The sequence below is a fragment of the Erpetoichthys calabaricus genome, chromosome 5 (assembly GCF_900747795.2).
Source record: "Erpetoichthys calabaricus chromosome 5, fErpCal1.3, whole genome shotgun sequence".
In the NCBI taxonomy this organism is placed as follows: Eukaryota; Metazoa; Chordata; class Cladistia; order Polypteriformes; family Polypteridae; genus Erpetoichthys; species Erpetoichthys calabaricus.
Window position 1 is genome coordinate 188,116,127 of NC_041398.2, and position 16,103 is coordinate 188,132,229.

Sequence of the window (16,103 nt, forward strand, 5' to 3'; positions counted from 1 at the left end):
GCCTGCGAGACTCAGGTTTAGTGCCTAATTTGTGCTGTTTTTACAAAGCATTTGTTACTCTATTTGCAGTGAAAAAGTATGATGTTTTTCTGGAGACACAGTGACAAATTATTTTGAAAATGTTACCAGCTAATTTTTTTACAGAACAAACTGAAACATACCCTGTAAAAATGAATTCAAAAATGTATTAAACACTTTGTATCACTGTATATTTATTATAGTTTTAAATATTTCTTATTGCATTCTTTTGATTTTTTTATTGTTACTTTAATTTAAAATTGTTCTAATTGCAATGTACTAACAAAATATATGTTTTTGATACAGAAAAATGATGGACAGTTTACAGTTATCCAACTAGTAGGGATGTTGAGAGGGATAGCATCTGGTATGAGGTACCTCTCTGACATGGGCTTTGTTCATCGAGACTTGGCTGCACGAAATACTCTGGTGAATAGTAACCTTGTTTGTAAAGTATCAGATTTTGGTCTGTCAAGAATACTAGAAGATGATCCAGAAGCAGCGTATACAACAAGGGTATGTACTAGTTTGTAATGAAATGTTGATTTAAATAACTAATTTTGTGTAAAACTATGAACCTGAGTGAAACAACACTAGGTCTTTTTTATTTTATTAAAATCAAATAACATTCCATACAAATACATCATTTTACAAAGATAGGTTTGAAACAAATCAACCCCCTCCCCGCCCCCAAGAAAGAGAGCTAGACCAGCAGAGTAAAACTTTAAGCTAGTAATAATAAGTACATAGATAAATTAATAAACAAATAAAGATAAATGGAGTAAAAAAAAAGAGGGGAGAGAATCTGCTTCCTTAATTTAAATGCTTATTCTAAAATGTTGATTAGATCCTGCCAGGTTTTGAAAAAGTTTTGTACAGATCCTCTAAGTCCAAATTAGATTTTTTCCAATTTCAAATAGTATATAACATCAATTACCTACTAACTTAGAATAGGAGAGTTGGGATTTTTCCAGTTGAGCAAGATAAGTGTAGTAAAAGCAATTACAGTTTGTTTGTTATTCTCCACTTTAAGCTCATCTGGGAGTACACCAAACACAGCTGTTAATGGGTTAGGAGAGATTGTGACTCCAAGGCTGTCTGAAAGGAATTTAAACATTTTGGTCCAGAATGATGTTAATTTGGTGCCCACCCAAAATATATGGCACAGTGAGGATGGAACTTGATAGCAGCAATCGCAGGTTGGATCTTGCCCTGAAAACATTTTGGACAATTTTAAGCAAGACAGATGTGCTCAATATATTATTTTGTGTTGAATAATTGTATGCTTTGCACATATGGAGCTCAAGTGAATTCTGTGCATTGCTACCTTCCACTCCTTTTCTGAGATATTGAGTGAGAGATCATTTTCCCACTGTACTCTTGGATCTTTGAAAGGGAGGGACTATAAAATGGTTTTATATATTACATAAATGCTGTCTGAGTCCTCAAGACTGATCAGTATTTTTTCTGGCATAGAGGTAGGTGGAAGTTGAGGAAAATTGGGCAGGTTCTGTTTAACAAAGTTTCTAATTTGAAGGTAATGAAAGAAATGTGTTTCTGGAAAGTTACATTTTGAGTGCAACTGTTAGTAGGATGCAAAGATGTTGTCTATGTACAGATATCTAAGTGATTCTAATGTTTTCCAGACATAATGTAGTGAATCTAATGTTGTCCAAACGTGTACAAAGCAAGGAATATAGAGAAGTACTGCAGGATATTATTTCTATTGCGGACCAAGCCTGTGTATGTTCATCTATTTATGTTCATGTCCAGGTTTTTATAGCTTGTATATTTGCTGCCCAGTAATAAAACTGAAAGTTAGGTAGAGCCATGCCACTTTAGGTCTTTGTAGGGTCGCCCTTTGGATACGTGGATGTTTTGAATTCCAAATAAATGAGGTTATGGTTGAGTCTAATTTCTTAAAAAAGTATTTATTGATGTATATTGGAATGTTTTGAAATAAAAAGAGAAGCTTAGGAAGGATATTCATCTTAACAATGTTAATTTTTCCAGCTAAAGTGAGATGAAGGGTTGACCATCTATGTAAGTCTTGCTTAATTTTTTCCATACAGATGACAAAATTTTGTTGATAAAGAGCTTTGTGTTTACTTGTGATGTTTACCCCTAGGTATTTAAACTGATCTACGATGATAAAAGGGAAGGTGTCCAATCTAATATTGTGTGCTTGAGAATTCACTGGAAAGAGCACACTTTTATTTAAATTGATTGAGACCAGAAATCTTTTGAAATTCTGTTAAAGCTGTTAGGACTGCAAGCACAGTATTTTGTGGATCAGATATATATAGTACCATATCATGTGCATATAGAGAAATTTTCTGTTCAAGTCCTTCTCTGATAATCCCCTTTATCTCATAAGCATTTTGACAGTGAACTGCCAGTGGCTCAATGGCGATTGCAAAAAGCAGTGGTGACAGGGGGCATCTTTGTCTGGTACCACATTCTAGTTTAAAGTAATCTGAATTAATATTGGTAATTCAAACTGAAGCTTCAGGATTGATATACAGTAATGTGACCCATGCACAAATGTTTGGGCCAAACCCAAATTTCTCCAATGTAGTGAAAAGGTAGTTCGATTCAACCATATCAAATGCTTTTTCTACATCCAACAATAATAATATCTCCAGGGTGTTTGACTTTGTGGGTAAATATATTACATTAAACAGGCATCAAAGATTGGAAGCTGTGTCCGCCTTTAATAAATCCAGTTTGGTCTTGTGATATTACCGAAGGGAGCAATTTCTGCATCCTTCTAGCTAGAACTTCTAGCAGAGTATCTTAATGTCATTATTCAGAAGTGAAATTGTTCTGTATGATGCACATTGTAATAAGTCCTTATTTTGTTTAGGAAAGATGGTGATTAATGCTTGGAAAAAAGTTTGAGGTAGAATTTTAGTTTCTATAAATGTTGCTAATAAAAGGGCAGGTAGCTGAGTTGAGAATTTCTTATAAAATTCTGCAGGGTAGCATTAGGGCCTGCTACTTTCCCACTCTGAAGTGAGTTTATAGCATCTAGTAATTCTGATAGTGCCAGAAGTTTATCCAATTGCTCTGCACTAAGACTATCTATTTGTGGAATCTGTAATGCATCCAGAAATACATTAGATTTTGTCTTGTCTTCTTTAAACTCAGTAGAATATAAGGATTTATAGTAGTCTGTAAATGTGTGCATTATATTTTTATGGTCAATGATTTTGTCTCTGTTTGTGTTGGTAATTGCTGGGATTACATTGCGAACTTCTTGCTTGTGGATTTGTTGAGCTAAGATCTTATTAGCTTTCTCTCCATGTTCATAGTATTGGTGTTTTGATTTACAAATGAGTTGTTCAGCTTCTTTAGTTGTTAAGAGGTTTAATGCAGAGCCTGTCTTTTCCTATGAAGTGCCTCACTTGGTCACCTGGCATGTTCTTGATCTATTCTAGTAATTTCACTAATTAGCTCTGATACCTTCTTGGTTTCCAATTTATTTCTGTTAGAAAAGTATGAGATAATCTGTCCTTTTAAGAAGGCCTTCAGGGTTTCCCAGAGTATTCTTGCAGAAACCTCTGAAGATGTATTTGTCTCTAAGAAAAAATTGATTTGTTTGGATATAAATTCTGTACAGTTCTCGTCTGCTAATAAAAGTGGGTTAAGACGGAAATGTGGATTAAGACGCCATCTGCAACATGAGTGTGTGGGGCATAATGATTTTAGCTCTAAGATCAAAGGGGCATGGTCGGAAATAACAATAGTGTCGTACCTAGAAGATTTAATCGTAGGCAAGAAATTGTTATCTACAAAGAAATAATTAATTCTTGAGTAGCAGTGATACACCGGTGAGTAGAAGGAATATGCTCTTGAGTTTGGATTTAGAAATTTTGAGGTATCTTTGACCTTAATTTCCAATTTTCCCAGGAGTTATTGCCATGAAGCCTATTGTTATGTTGGCATTTACAATTATAAAGATTAAAAGGATAGATTAGAAATAGCTTGCTTTCTTTCTCTCTCCCCCAGCTCTCCTGCCCCCCCCCCCCCCATTTTACCTCCCCATGTGAGGTTGGACCACACTTCACAAAGTCCCAGTCCTCTGACATACATACGCACGCTAAGGAGATGCAGACAGATCTGCTGCTGCTACCGAGCTGCGTGTTCTGCATGTTGCGCTGCACATCGATCATTTAAAAGCCTGTACAGAAGCTGCTGCTACCGCGTTGTATGTTCTGCATGTTGCGCAGTACGTCAATCATTTAAAAGCCCGTACAGAAGCTGCTGCTGCCGTGCCGCATGATATGCATGTTGCGCTGCACGATGATCATTTAAAAGTCTGTACAGCAGCTGCTGCTGCCGTGCTGCGTGATCTGCATGTTGCGCTGCGCAACGATCATTTAAAATATATATACAGTATATATATATATATATATATATATATATATATATATATATATATATATATATATATATATATACAGTAATCCCTCCTCCATCGCGGGGGTTGCGTTCCAGAGCCACCCGCGAAATAAGAAAATCCGCGAAGTAGAAACCATATGTTTATATGTTTGTCATGCTTGGGTCACAGATTTGCGCAGAACCACAGGAGGTTGTAGAGAGACAGGAACGTTATTCAAACACTGCAAACAAACATTTGTCTCTTTTTCAAAAGTTTAAACTGTGCCCCATGACAAGACAAAGATGACAGTTCTGTCTCACAATTAAAAGAATGCAAACCTATCTTCCTCTTCAAAGGAAACAGAGAGGAAAGCAAACAAATCAATAGGGCTGTTTGGCTTGCGGTACAAAGCTGTTGAAGACGGCAGCTCACACCCCCTCTGTCAGGAGCAGGGAGAGAGAGAGAGAGAGAAAAACAAAGTCAAAAATCAATACGTGCCCTTTGAGCTTTTAAGTATGCGAAGCACCGTGCAGCATACTTAAAAGCTGCACACAGAAGGTAGCAACGTGAACATAATCTTTCAGCATTTTTAGACGAGCGTCCGTATCGTGTAGGTGTGCGAACAGCCCCCCTGCTCACGCCCCCTACGTCAGGATCACAGATAGTCAGCGCAAGAGAGAGAGAAAGAAAAGTAAGTTGGGTAGCTTCTCAGCCATCTGCCAGTAGCGTCCCTTGTATGAAATCAACTGGGCAAACCAACTGAGGAAGCATGTACCAGAAATTAAAAGACCCATTGTCCTCAGAAATCCACGAACCAGCAAAAAATCTGCGATATATATTTAAATATGCTTACATATAAAATCCGCGATAGAGTGAAGCCGCGAAAGGCGAAGCGCGATATAGCGAGGGATCACTGTATATATATATATATATATATATATATATATATATATATATATATATATATATATTGCTAAGTTCAATTACTTAATAACAAATACACTATTTACCATTTAACTAAAAACTTGGGAGGATGGTACATGAAGGGCAGTAGGTGTCCACTAAGAACATCAATATATCAATATTTAGGGGTAAAAAGTCACCCACAATAGAATAGTCTTAAAAATGCCTTGACAGATTTGTTTAAAATTTGGTGACATTGTAGAAAAAATAGAATTAGCAGACACATGTTTATTTGTTGTTATTTTCATTAATAATACTGTAGCAAGTGGGGCATTCTACCTCACTGCATCCCCCATACCGTAATAGCACTGGTAACAATCCCACACAGAAATTGGTCAGGCTGCTTTGTGCAAATGAAGGCCATCCGCAGAAGTGAAGTGAAAAGGAGTAAACTTAAGGTGAAGCTCAAAGAAGACATGTTTAGCAAGTGCTTGCCAGGTACTATGGCTGTACGTGTAATCAGTTTCGCATAACTGATCAAATAAGAAAAGTATTTAATATATATTAGCTCTTCACCATCTTATTTACAACCTTTTGCAAATGTTAAAGTGGGGACTGCAATTCCCATCAGCTTATGTGCTGTTTCATACAAGTTCATCAGCGCTCAGAAAATGTAAATAAGAACATCGATAAAAGTGGCATGTCATCAAAGTTATCAACTGCTGGTTTTTTTTGTTGTTTTTTTTTCCTGAACTACTTTAGGATGACAATTCATTGTCTCACAGGATTACAGTGTTTATCTTAGAACAGTGTGTCTCGACCTTTGTGATCTTGGGACCCAGTTTTACCTTTTTAAGTTCATTGCTGACCCACAGCGAGGGATGTCCCCTTGGTAAAACAAGCACAGTTAGAGACAGGGAAAAATATTATGTAGTGTTTTTTAAAGAAACAGAATTTTTAAATTTTTAACTTTAAAGAATTTTTTAAAGTTAAAAAAAGACAAATTTGAAATAAATGAAAGAAAGGAAAAACGCAGCAAATTAACCAATGAAGTGAAGCCACGGTTGAATGGAATGAAGTGTGGTGTTTTTCTATAGCTTATGGAGTTTTTCAGAAGGTTAGAAGAAGAGAATAGGTCAGAGCTTTTGAATTTGAGTAAAAGCAAGTGTTTTTTTGTCAAAAGACATTTATTCAAATCCACTGTGGTAGTACTAATTTTAGGCTTTGATACTAATGAAGAGTCACGTTTTTAGCAGATTTTTTCTTTGAATGAATCAACTTTGTAACATTACCGCATACCACTTTAATAAGAGTTCTGCTGAAATCTCTTTCACACTACCACCACCAAGGACTGTATGTAACATGTTCAAAAGTAAGCAGCTCAAATGAACTAATATTAGCCCCTTGTAATATATATAATACCAGTAAACCCCCAATTCTCTAAAGAATCTCAAAATCAAGAATGGCAATTACTTTCTGTTCCCTCCGATCTTTGTAGGGCTGAAAAATCATGGAGGGTGGGAGCGTCCTGGGAAAGTTTTCATTTAATTAAATAAATATATTTGTACTAAAGCTGTTTCTTTTTGGAGCTGTGACTGCTTTGGTTCTGGTGTTTCAGAAGCGCGTTGTAGGCGCCTTCGTTCATTGTTTTTATCCATGCGGTCTCGTTTTTGTTTTTCTATGGGTGTGTTGTTAGCTAGAAGTCGTTTGCTGTTAAGAATCATAATTGAACTTACTTTTAACACTGAATTACCTTAATGTGATTCAAATAAGCTACACTGACAGCTGCCATACTGAGTGCTGGCACAGTGGATTAGAGCACACTGACTGCTGGCACTGTGTAGTCGAGTAGCTGCTGGCACTTTGGAGTGGAGAACACTGACTGCTGGCACTGTGGAGTGGAGCACTGGTGGCACTGTGTAGTGGAGTACTGCTGGCACTGTGGAGTGGAGAACACTGACCGTTGGTACTGTGGTGTAGCTGACTGCTGGCACTGTCAGTAGTCACCACTACCTCAAGTTTAAATGCATAGACATATATAGATAGACGCCGCATTCATTGTGTTTCACAGTCGACACGATACGTCAGAGCGTCAGCCTTATTGCGAGTGGCAAAAGTGCCATTTAAACTAATACAGGTGGACGTAAAAACCGGGTTTTCTGATGAAAAAACAATAATGTTTAAAACAATATCGTTTACATACAAAAGATTTTGGCGAATCGTTTAAATGCAATTATTTATATCCATTTATACACTAATAATGGCAATTATTAAATAATTATAATTATTACTATTAAATAATTCCTCCCATATTAGTAACATTTCGGGGACTGCCTTCTTCTATCTTTGAAATATTTCTAGACTTCGTCCTGTTTTTACGCAACACAGTACTGAAGTACTGGTTAATGCCCGAGTCACCTCACGTATAGATTACTGTAATGCTATTCTATCTGGCATCCCACAAAAACTTATCCATCACTTCTTCAAAATTCTGCTGCCAGGATAATAACCTGCTGTTCTAAATCCACTGAACATATTATACCGATTCTCTCTCAACTTCACTGGCTCCCTGTCAACTACAGAATACAATACTAAATACCGCTCTTAACATTTAAAGCTCTCCACAACCTCACTGATCTCCTCCAGACTTACACTCCTCTCGCTCACTCAGATCCTGTAATTTGAGAGTATTCAGTCTGGCAATATGGTGCAGCCTTAGTTTGTGGAAGACGGACATAACTAAAGACATGAGAATAAAATGATGGTTGTCAATTTCAAATTGTGTTTCCTCAATGTGCTCCTTGAGAAAAAACATCATCAAGTTTGAGAAATGTTAACAGCTAACAACAATCTACATAGGTAGTGACTAAATACGTTTAGGCAAAATGTTGTTTGGAGGCTCACTTGAGGACATAAATGCATAGCTTTGCTAGCTTAGCCTGACTTAGCTAAAGTAAAGATTATAAAACGGGATTTTCTAATGGCCAAATATAACCAAAACAATTGTTCAGCCTTACCTATGAAATGTAATCCCCCGGGATCTGGGTTGAAGCGTACAGCGGTTTGTACAATTCCAAGCAGCACATTATTCATTACTTCACTCCACAGCAGTGCCACTCATAATATGGTGGCGATGTTGACGTACGATTCTGCTGGTCATGTCTAGTTATTCTATGTCTATGTTTAAATATGTCACCATGGCAATTTGTTGGCGTGCACGCTTTACCTCAAGTTTAGTTTACAGATTGTGTTGTGTTGTGTTGTTTGGGCACCACCTACTGACTCTGGGAAGCCGCTGGGTTTGACTCTGGGGCGTTGAGGCGCTGTGTGCGTGAGCTTTCGGCACGGGTTGCATCTGGCATATATATATATGTTGTAAAAAGAAAAGTGCTTAGTTACATACTACTTCTGATACATCCAATTCACCAATGGCTCTATAGCCAAGGCCCACTGACCGGAAAAATTTTCCAGATGAAGCCAGTTAACACAGCTAGTTTGTTATAGAACTCAAAGTGTTAACTCTTTAAACAAAAATTAATCATGAGGTGTATACTAACAAATTCTGAATGCTTTTAAAAATGAAAATAGATTACCTTTTATTGTGAAAGATTTATGTTTCTCCTTGCTTTGCACGTATGGCATTTGATCAACTTTCATTTTCATACTGTCACAAATCTTTTTTGAGTAAAAACAAAAGAAATAAATTGATTTATATTCTGCAATAAGAGCAAGTAATTGAAAATCGTAAAAAGTCATGTATTCGTGAATTTAGTCATTACAAGACTGCAAAGTAGATGGGGAAAACATATAACAGGATATGTTATATGATTAACTTTTGCACAAATGTAGTAGGTTTTTGAGAGATTAAAGGATTGTTATTAGTTTAACTGTTGGGAATATGGAATTACATTTAAACTAGCTTGACGTGAAAGTTAAAAAGATGAAACAGGGCTGCTTTATTATTAATTACACTACTGGAAAACAACATGCTGTATGCATGCTCTTTGGCTACATAATGCACATCCCAGCACTAAAACCTTGCCACATAATCTCTGTAGCTAAAAGTATAAATAAACCACATGCAATTTTAGTCATATTACTTAAGCATTTCTGAACAATTTCAATCTATTATATACTCTGTTTGGCTCACACCTTTACCCAAGGTGAGCAGACCATTTGACCACAAGGTTTATAGTGTAGCGTACTTTTATCTGCCTTCATTTACCAATAAAAGAAGTCCATGATGATGTAATTATGTGAAAAGCTGGGGTCTACAAAATTATCTGCTACAGGCCTGATTGCAGTTCCCCAGTCATGGGGTGGTGTTCAATCTATAATTTATTCACCTGTAACCTGTGGGAATGTGATTTTGTATAATTTTATTAGTAAACACATGTTAATGTTATTCTATTGTATTTTTAAGTAAAAATTAAAATGTATAGAACAACAATCTATAATAAAGAAAAGACATTTCACTGTTCACAACAGACATTAATAGATGTTTCCTTACATTTTCTTGAATATGAAGGCTGCCTTACATGCAGATATCCCTTCAGGTTCTGCCACAACCCAACTGAAGAATCGTAACCGGCTGTCAAGTTGTAGGGACCTTATTATTATATGCCATACAAAAAGTAAAACTTTTAAACTTGTCCTTTTCAGTAAAACGTATAAGCTTTCCCTTTTATTAAACTGCAGTAATATAGATATTTTTGTTTATGAAAAATATTTAAAGGAAAGACATTTTTGTGATTTGCACAGCATACACAGACTAAAGCAGTTCTTTTATCTTCAAATAATTTATCTGAATACAAATGTCTATTTTCTTCCAGCCATTCTCTGCAAATTAAGATGTGAATACTGTCAGCATTAGAGTCAATCAGCTTCTAAAAAGGAAACCTTCAGGACAGCCAATTAGCAGTCAGTGTGCTGTTGCTCACAGGGTTCTTCGTGTCGTGATAAGCTGTCTTCTGTCAGTTGCATTTATTTCAAAACTCTACATCTCTTTTCTGTTTTTATGAAACAGAAAAAAAACAATCCATGTATTTCAAAATATATATTTTTTTCTTGTCTTTTTGTTGGAAAGGGGGGAAAGATTCCAATTCGATGGACAGCCCCAGAAGCCATTGCTTTTCGGAAATTTACTTCAGCCAGTGATGTATGGAGTTATGGAATTGTCATGTGGGAAGTAATGTCCTATGGTGAGAGACCTTACTGGGAAATGAGCAATCAGGATGTAAGTATTAAATGTATACAGTAACTGTATATATTTTATTTTTGTATTATTGTTTAGTTTTTTATGAATTGATCTTACCCATATAACTATCAGCCTTCAAACAGTAGGGTATCAGTATATATCTTGTATATGTTGTAATACTGCATATGTTGTTGCCAGTATACATTATATCTCATGGTTTACTGCAGTATCTTAATTGAGACTCATGTGGGCAAATAAAAAAAGCATATTTTCAAAATGTTGCCCACACAATTATTTTCTGCACTTTACCCTTATGGTTGAACCTATTCTTATTAAGTTATCCTTCATCCCTTTCAAGAGTATTATCCACAGTCTCATTTGAAACTTCTTAATGTTAACCTTGTTTGCAATACAGGTAGAAACACATGTAAGGGACTGGATAAAGGGTCTTATTACAAATTTGCTTCTTTGATTTTTGGAGAATTTATTTCCAGGCGTTTTGGTCATGTGACCCAAAAACTACACTGACCATCATTTAGTGTGGGCTGTGTTTCAAAGTGCTCCTTCGTTAACTCATTTCCTTTCCAAATATGGAGTGAAGGGTGTCTTGTATGCCTTCCCATGCCCCCAAACAGGCCTTATTTATTTATTTATTTCATACTTATTTGTGTTTCTGATTAACCTTATTTGTGCTTTACTTTTCTTTAATGGATTTGAATGTAGGATATATACATCTGCAAAAACTTTATTGACTTGATACTAATTTGTTACTAATTTAATAAAGAGAGTCTGTTAGTGGCCACTTCGTCAATTTTTCTTTTTCTGTAAAACAATGATAATGAGCTCAGCCCACACAGCTAGAGTATAAGACATACAGTGGTGTGAAAAACTATTTGCCCCCTTCCTGATTTCTTATTCTTTTGCATGTTTGTCACACAAAATGTTTCTGATCATCAAACACATTTAACCATTAGTCAAATATAACACAAGTAAACACAAAATGCAGTTTTTAAATGATGGTTTTTATTATTTAGGGAGAAAAAAAATCCAAACCTACATGGCCCTGTGTGAAAAAGTAATTGCCCCCTTGTTAAAAAATAACCTAACTGTGGTGTATCACACCTGAGTTCAATTTCCATAGCCACCCCCAGGCCTGATTACTGCCACACCTGTTTCAATCAAGAAATCACTTAAATAGGAGCTGCCTGACACAGAGAAGTAGACCAAAAGCACCTCAAAAGCTAGACATCATGCCAAGATCCAAAGAAATTCAGGAACAAATGAGAACAGAAGTAATTGAGATCTATCAGTCTGGTAAAGGTTATAAAGCCATTTCTAAAGCTTTGGGACTCCAGCGAACCACAGTGAGAGCCATTATCCACAAATGGCAAAAACATGGAACAGTGGTGAACCTTCCCAGGAGTGGCCGGCCGACCAAAATTACCCCAAGAGCGCAGAGACGACTCATCCGAGAGGTCACAAAAGACCCCAGGACAACGTCTAAAGAACTGCAGGCCTCACTTGCCTCAATTAAGGTCAGTGTTCACGACTCCACCATAAGAAAGAGACTGGGCAAAAATGGCCTGCATGGCAGATTTCCAAGACGCAAACCACTGTTAAGCAAAAAGAACATTAGGGCTCGTCTCAATTTTGCTAAGAAACATCTCAATGATTGCCAAGACTTTTGGGAAAATACCTTGTGGACTGATGAGACAAAAGTTGAACTTTTTGGAAGGCAAATGTCCCGTTACATCTGGCGTAAAAGGAACACAGCATTTCAGAAAAAGAACATCATACCAACAGTAAAATATGGTGGTTGTAGTGTGATGGTCTGGGGTTGTTTTGCTGCTTCAGGACCTGGAAGGCTTGCTGTGATAGATGGAACCATGAATTCTACTGTCTACCAAAAAATCCTGAAGGAGAATGTCCGGCCATCTGTTCGTCAACTCAAGCTGAAGCGATCTTGGGTGCTGCAACAGGACAATGACCCAAAACACACCAGCAAATCCACCTCTGAATGGCTGAAGAAAAACAAAATGAAGACTTTGGAGTGGCCTAGTCAAAGTCCTGACCTGAATCCAATTGAGATGCTATGGCATGACCTTAAAAAGGCGGTTCATGCTAGAAAACCCTCAAATAAAGCTGAATACAACAATTTTGCAAAGATGAGTGGGCCAAAATTCCTCCAGAGCGCTGTAATAGACTCATTGCAAGTTATCGCAAACGCTTGATTGCAGTTATTGCTGCTAAAGGTGGCCCAACCAGTTATTAGGTTCAGGGGGCAATTACTTTTTCACACAGGGCCATGTAGTTTTGGATTTTTTTTTCTCCCTAAATAATAAAAACCACCATTTACAAACTGCATTTTGTGTTTACTTGTGTTATATTTGACTAATGGTTAAATGTGTTTGATGATCAGAAACATTTTGTGTGACAAACATGCAAAAGAATAAGAAATCAGGAAGGGGGCAAATAGTTTTTCACACCACTGTACATTCCTGGATCCATAAGCTATAAGTGAGTTCACTGACTATTATTTTAATAAGGACTGTGCTGTATATGGTATAAGTTGTGTTGTGGTAGATTCCTTTGATGACCTTTTCTCCCCTTTATACTTTTTTAAAATCTATACCTGAACAAAATACCCCCAAATCCCTGCTATACTTCCATATGTTACACTGCGGTTTGTATTTGTGACTTCAGGCAACAAGACAGAGTACTAGAACAGGCAAGAGAAAAAGTTATACATTTATTCATTTTGTATTGTAGATAATATAAGCAAAGTGAAAATGTGAATGTTGGCAAAATAATATTAATTCATTAATACAACCTGGGTAACAATCAGTACATCTTACTTAAGTTGTCAGTCACTTTGTGTCTTGGTATGTTGATTGACCTCTGGTCCAATGTGATCTGACATGACTCTTGGGTGGTGCCGCATAAACAGACAGCATGGCCTGTCGGAATATGATAGCCGAGAAAAAGAGAGTTGTTTGTTGCCTTGTCTTTATCTTCATCAACTCCCTGCTTTACTCCAGTCCTTTTTCATCATGACTCAGCTCCATTTTGTCTCCAGTAAGACTGTCCTTTCACCTCTCCTGTATTCACCCAGGCCAGCTGGGCAAAATTTCTGAGATTTTATCTTTACTAGTTTTAAATCATAATAGTACAACAATTGGTTTCTAAGGCATTAGTTTTTGCTAAGTACACATTTTTGTCATAATATTGTTATACCACCCTTATTACAGGCATTTATTTTTATGTCTGTAAGTATATATTATTTGGAAAGGTCTGTATATTTTTTTATATCAATATAATTGTTATTATTTTTATTAAATTTGTTTAGTATCCTAATACATCACATTGGGGTGTATTGAGATTCTTAATTAAGTATTGTTTATAGTGGTCAGGAGAACACATATTAAAATCCAATATTTAATGATGGCCTTGTACTGAGGTTAGGAGATTGTTACCGTCTTTATTGTCTTTCTGTGACATAGCTAAATATAAAAAGAAACACCAGACATGATTATATACAGAAATAATTGTATATTTAGAACAGCTTCAATGATTCCAGTATTAAATGACAGATTACAATATAGCATCACTCTGAGGCATTACTGAAGCCCAATATAGTGCTTTGAACACCTAAGAGGTTTTAGACTAGTTGAGTCTCTATACTGATTTTAAACAGAATTTTGCAGATAAAAATAGAATAAGATATCAACGTGCTTAAAAATATGCTTTGAAAACAGTGATCTCCTGAGATATGCTTCAGCAGCATTTCAATAAAAGTGGGCCAGACTTTAGTTTTGTCAGCAGCAGACTTTTAAGGGGTCTTCTCTTGTATTATAAACCCTATATTTTTCTCAGGTTTGTTGAAAATAAGTGTATTAGTATTTGCTTATTATTTTGTGTCCAATAAACCTCTAGTAGGGTTCACTCTCTAGATTATATATTTCTCTCAGCAGCATATCATTTAGAAATAGATTGATTCTCTGAATAAATATATGTAGAGATAATATTATAGATATTTCATATAATGTGTTAATAAAGCAGTGAGGGAAAATATGAAATAAATTAATTATACTGTTCTTTATGGTTTTTGTGGCTAATTTTGTTCCCTTAACAATTTTTGGAAATTTGTTTAGATGTCTACTTATATTTTGCTTTGGGTATTTGGGTAAATATTGTTAACATGTATGTGACGTGAAGTCCATGGCACAGTGCCAATTTCAAATAAATAATCGCACCCTGTGTAGGTGCAGACTCTAAGAAGGTGTGAGGGTGTGTAAATTCGTTTTGCTCCACGGTTAGTGGATGCACTGTCTGACCACACTGCATTCACGTGCAGAGGCAGGCAGATCAATCAGGAGCCTCCATGCTGCCACGGAGGTAGCAGCACCTTGCACATGCACCTGATTAACTAACAGTATTAAAAAGAGCCTGTAATGGTCAGGGGGAGAAAAAGGGAGAGAGGAAGAAAATAGATGGGGTGAGAGCAGCATCGGGGGGAGAGGTGACAAAGGCCAGTCAGTTAGTGGGAGAAAGTCAGCGCAATGAAGGGCCCCGCGTAGAAGCGATGGAGTGGCATTCCATGGGCTGCTTTTCCCAACTGATTATTTGTGTCGTGTGGATGCGAGCATGTTGGAGTCCTCCCCAGGGATCTGAGGTACGAATGTGGGTGTGTGAAGGGTGATGGGAGTAGGGACGACCTCAGACAGTCTGGCCGGAGCCGTGAAGGCAGAGAAGACGAAGTTCGGGTAAAGAAGAATGTGGCTGAGTGAGCAATGGATGAGCCAGGGAGTTGAAGATGGAGTTGTGATGGGATCGTCTGTCTGTGTTTTAAGGACCTGATGACTGTTGTTTTGCTTTCCTCATTTTTATAGTGGATTTTTTTAACTCTTGGATTTCACTTTCTGCGGTGGGTTGGCACCCTGCCCAGGATTGTTTCCTGCCTTGTGCCCTGTGTTGGCTGGGATTGGCTCCAGCAGACCCCCGTGACCCTGTGTTCGGATTCAGCGGGTTAGAAAAGGGATGGATGGATTTCACTTTTTTGTTTTTATTTATTGATGACATTTAGGTATTGCACCTGGGTACACTGTTTTGATTTTTTTTCTTCCTTATAATAAAAGCACTTTGGCACTTTTTTCACTGTCCCCTTGTAATGTGTGTTTTTGTCTTCACCTGCTGGCTCATCTCGGTTACGATACTGATGGGCTCAGTTTCAAGAGGCTCCCAGAATGGAAGGGACCTGGAGCCGACCTATGCTGTCATGCATGTTTTTGATTAATTTATCATCAAACAGACCTTGTGCGCATCTGTTATTATTTGTCATCAGTCTTAACAGTGAAGATCCTAAGGAACCACCTCCACAAACAGATTCATCTTGGAAATTCTTCAAATTTTGCCTCTTAAGGGTTGTTTGAGGGGAAAAAAACTAAATGTTTGTTAATTTTGTTGACTCCATTGAAAATATAATAATGAAAAGGTAAATTGATGGAGAGTATGTGAGTATACTGCATCTTTGATAAAACTCCCAGCAAGCATGTACATCTGAACAATATGATAGGTCTTTGTGCAGCTTATAAAACCATAGAA

The 16,103-nt window shown here is 36.9% G+C and overlaps 1 protein-coding gene across 3 annotated transcripts in view; it reads left to right on the plus strand.

Moving 5' to 3' along the window:
* The window catches only part of LOC114652109 (ephrin type-A receptor 5), a 426,918-nt gene that overhangs the window by 371,380 nt on the left and 39,435 nt on the right, over nucleotides 1-16,103 (plus strand). For all 3 annotated transcript variants that reach the window (XM_051927777.1, XM_028802306.2, XM_028802307.2), the window contains exons 13-14: nucleotides 325-534; nucleotides 10,392-10,541. In XM_051927777.1, coding sequence (XP_051783737.1) covers nucleotides 325-534; nucleotides 10,392-10,541 — 360 coding nt within the window. The remainder of the gene's footprint in view (nucleotides 1-324; nucleotides 535-10,391; nucleotides 10,542-16,103) is intronic.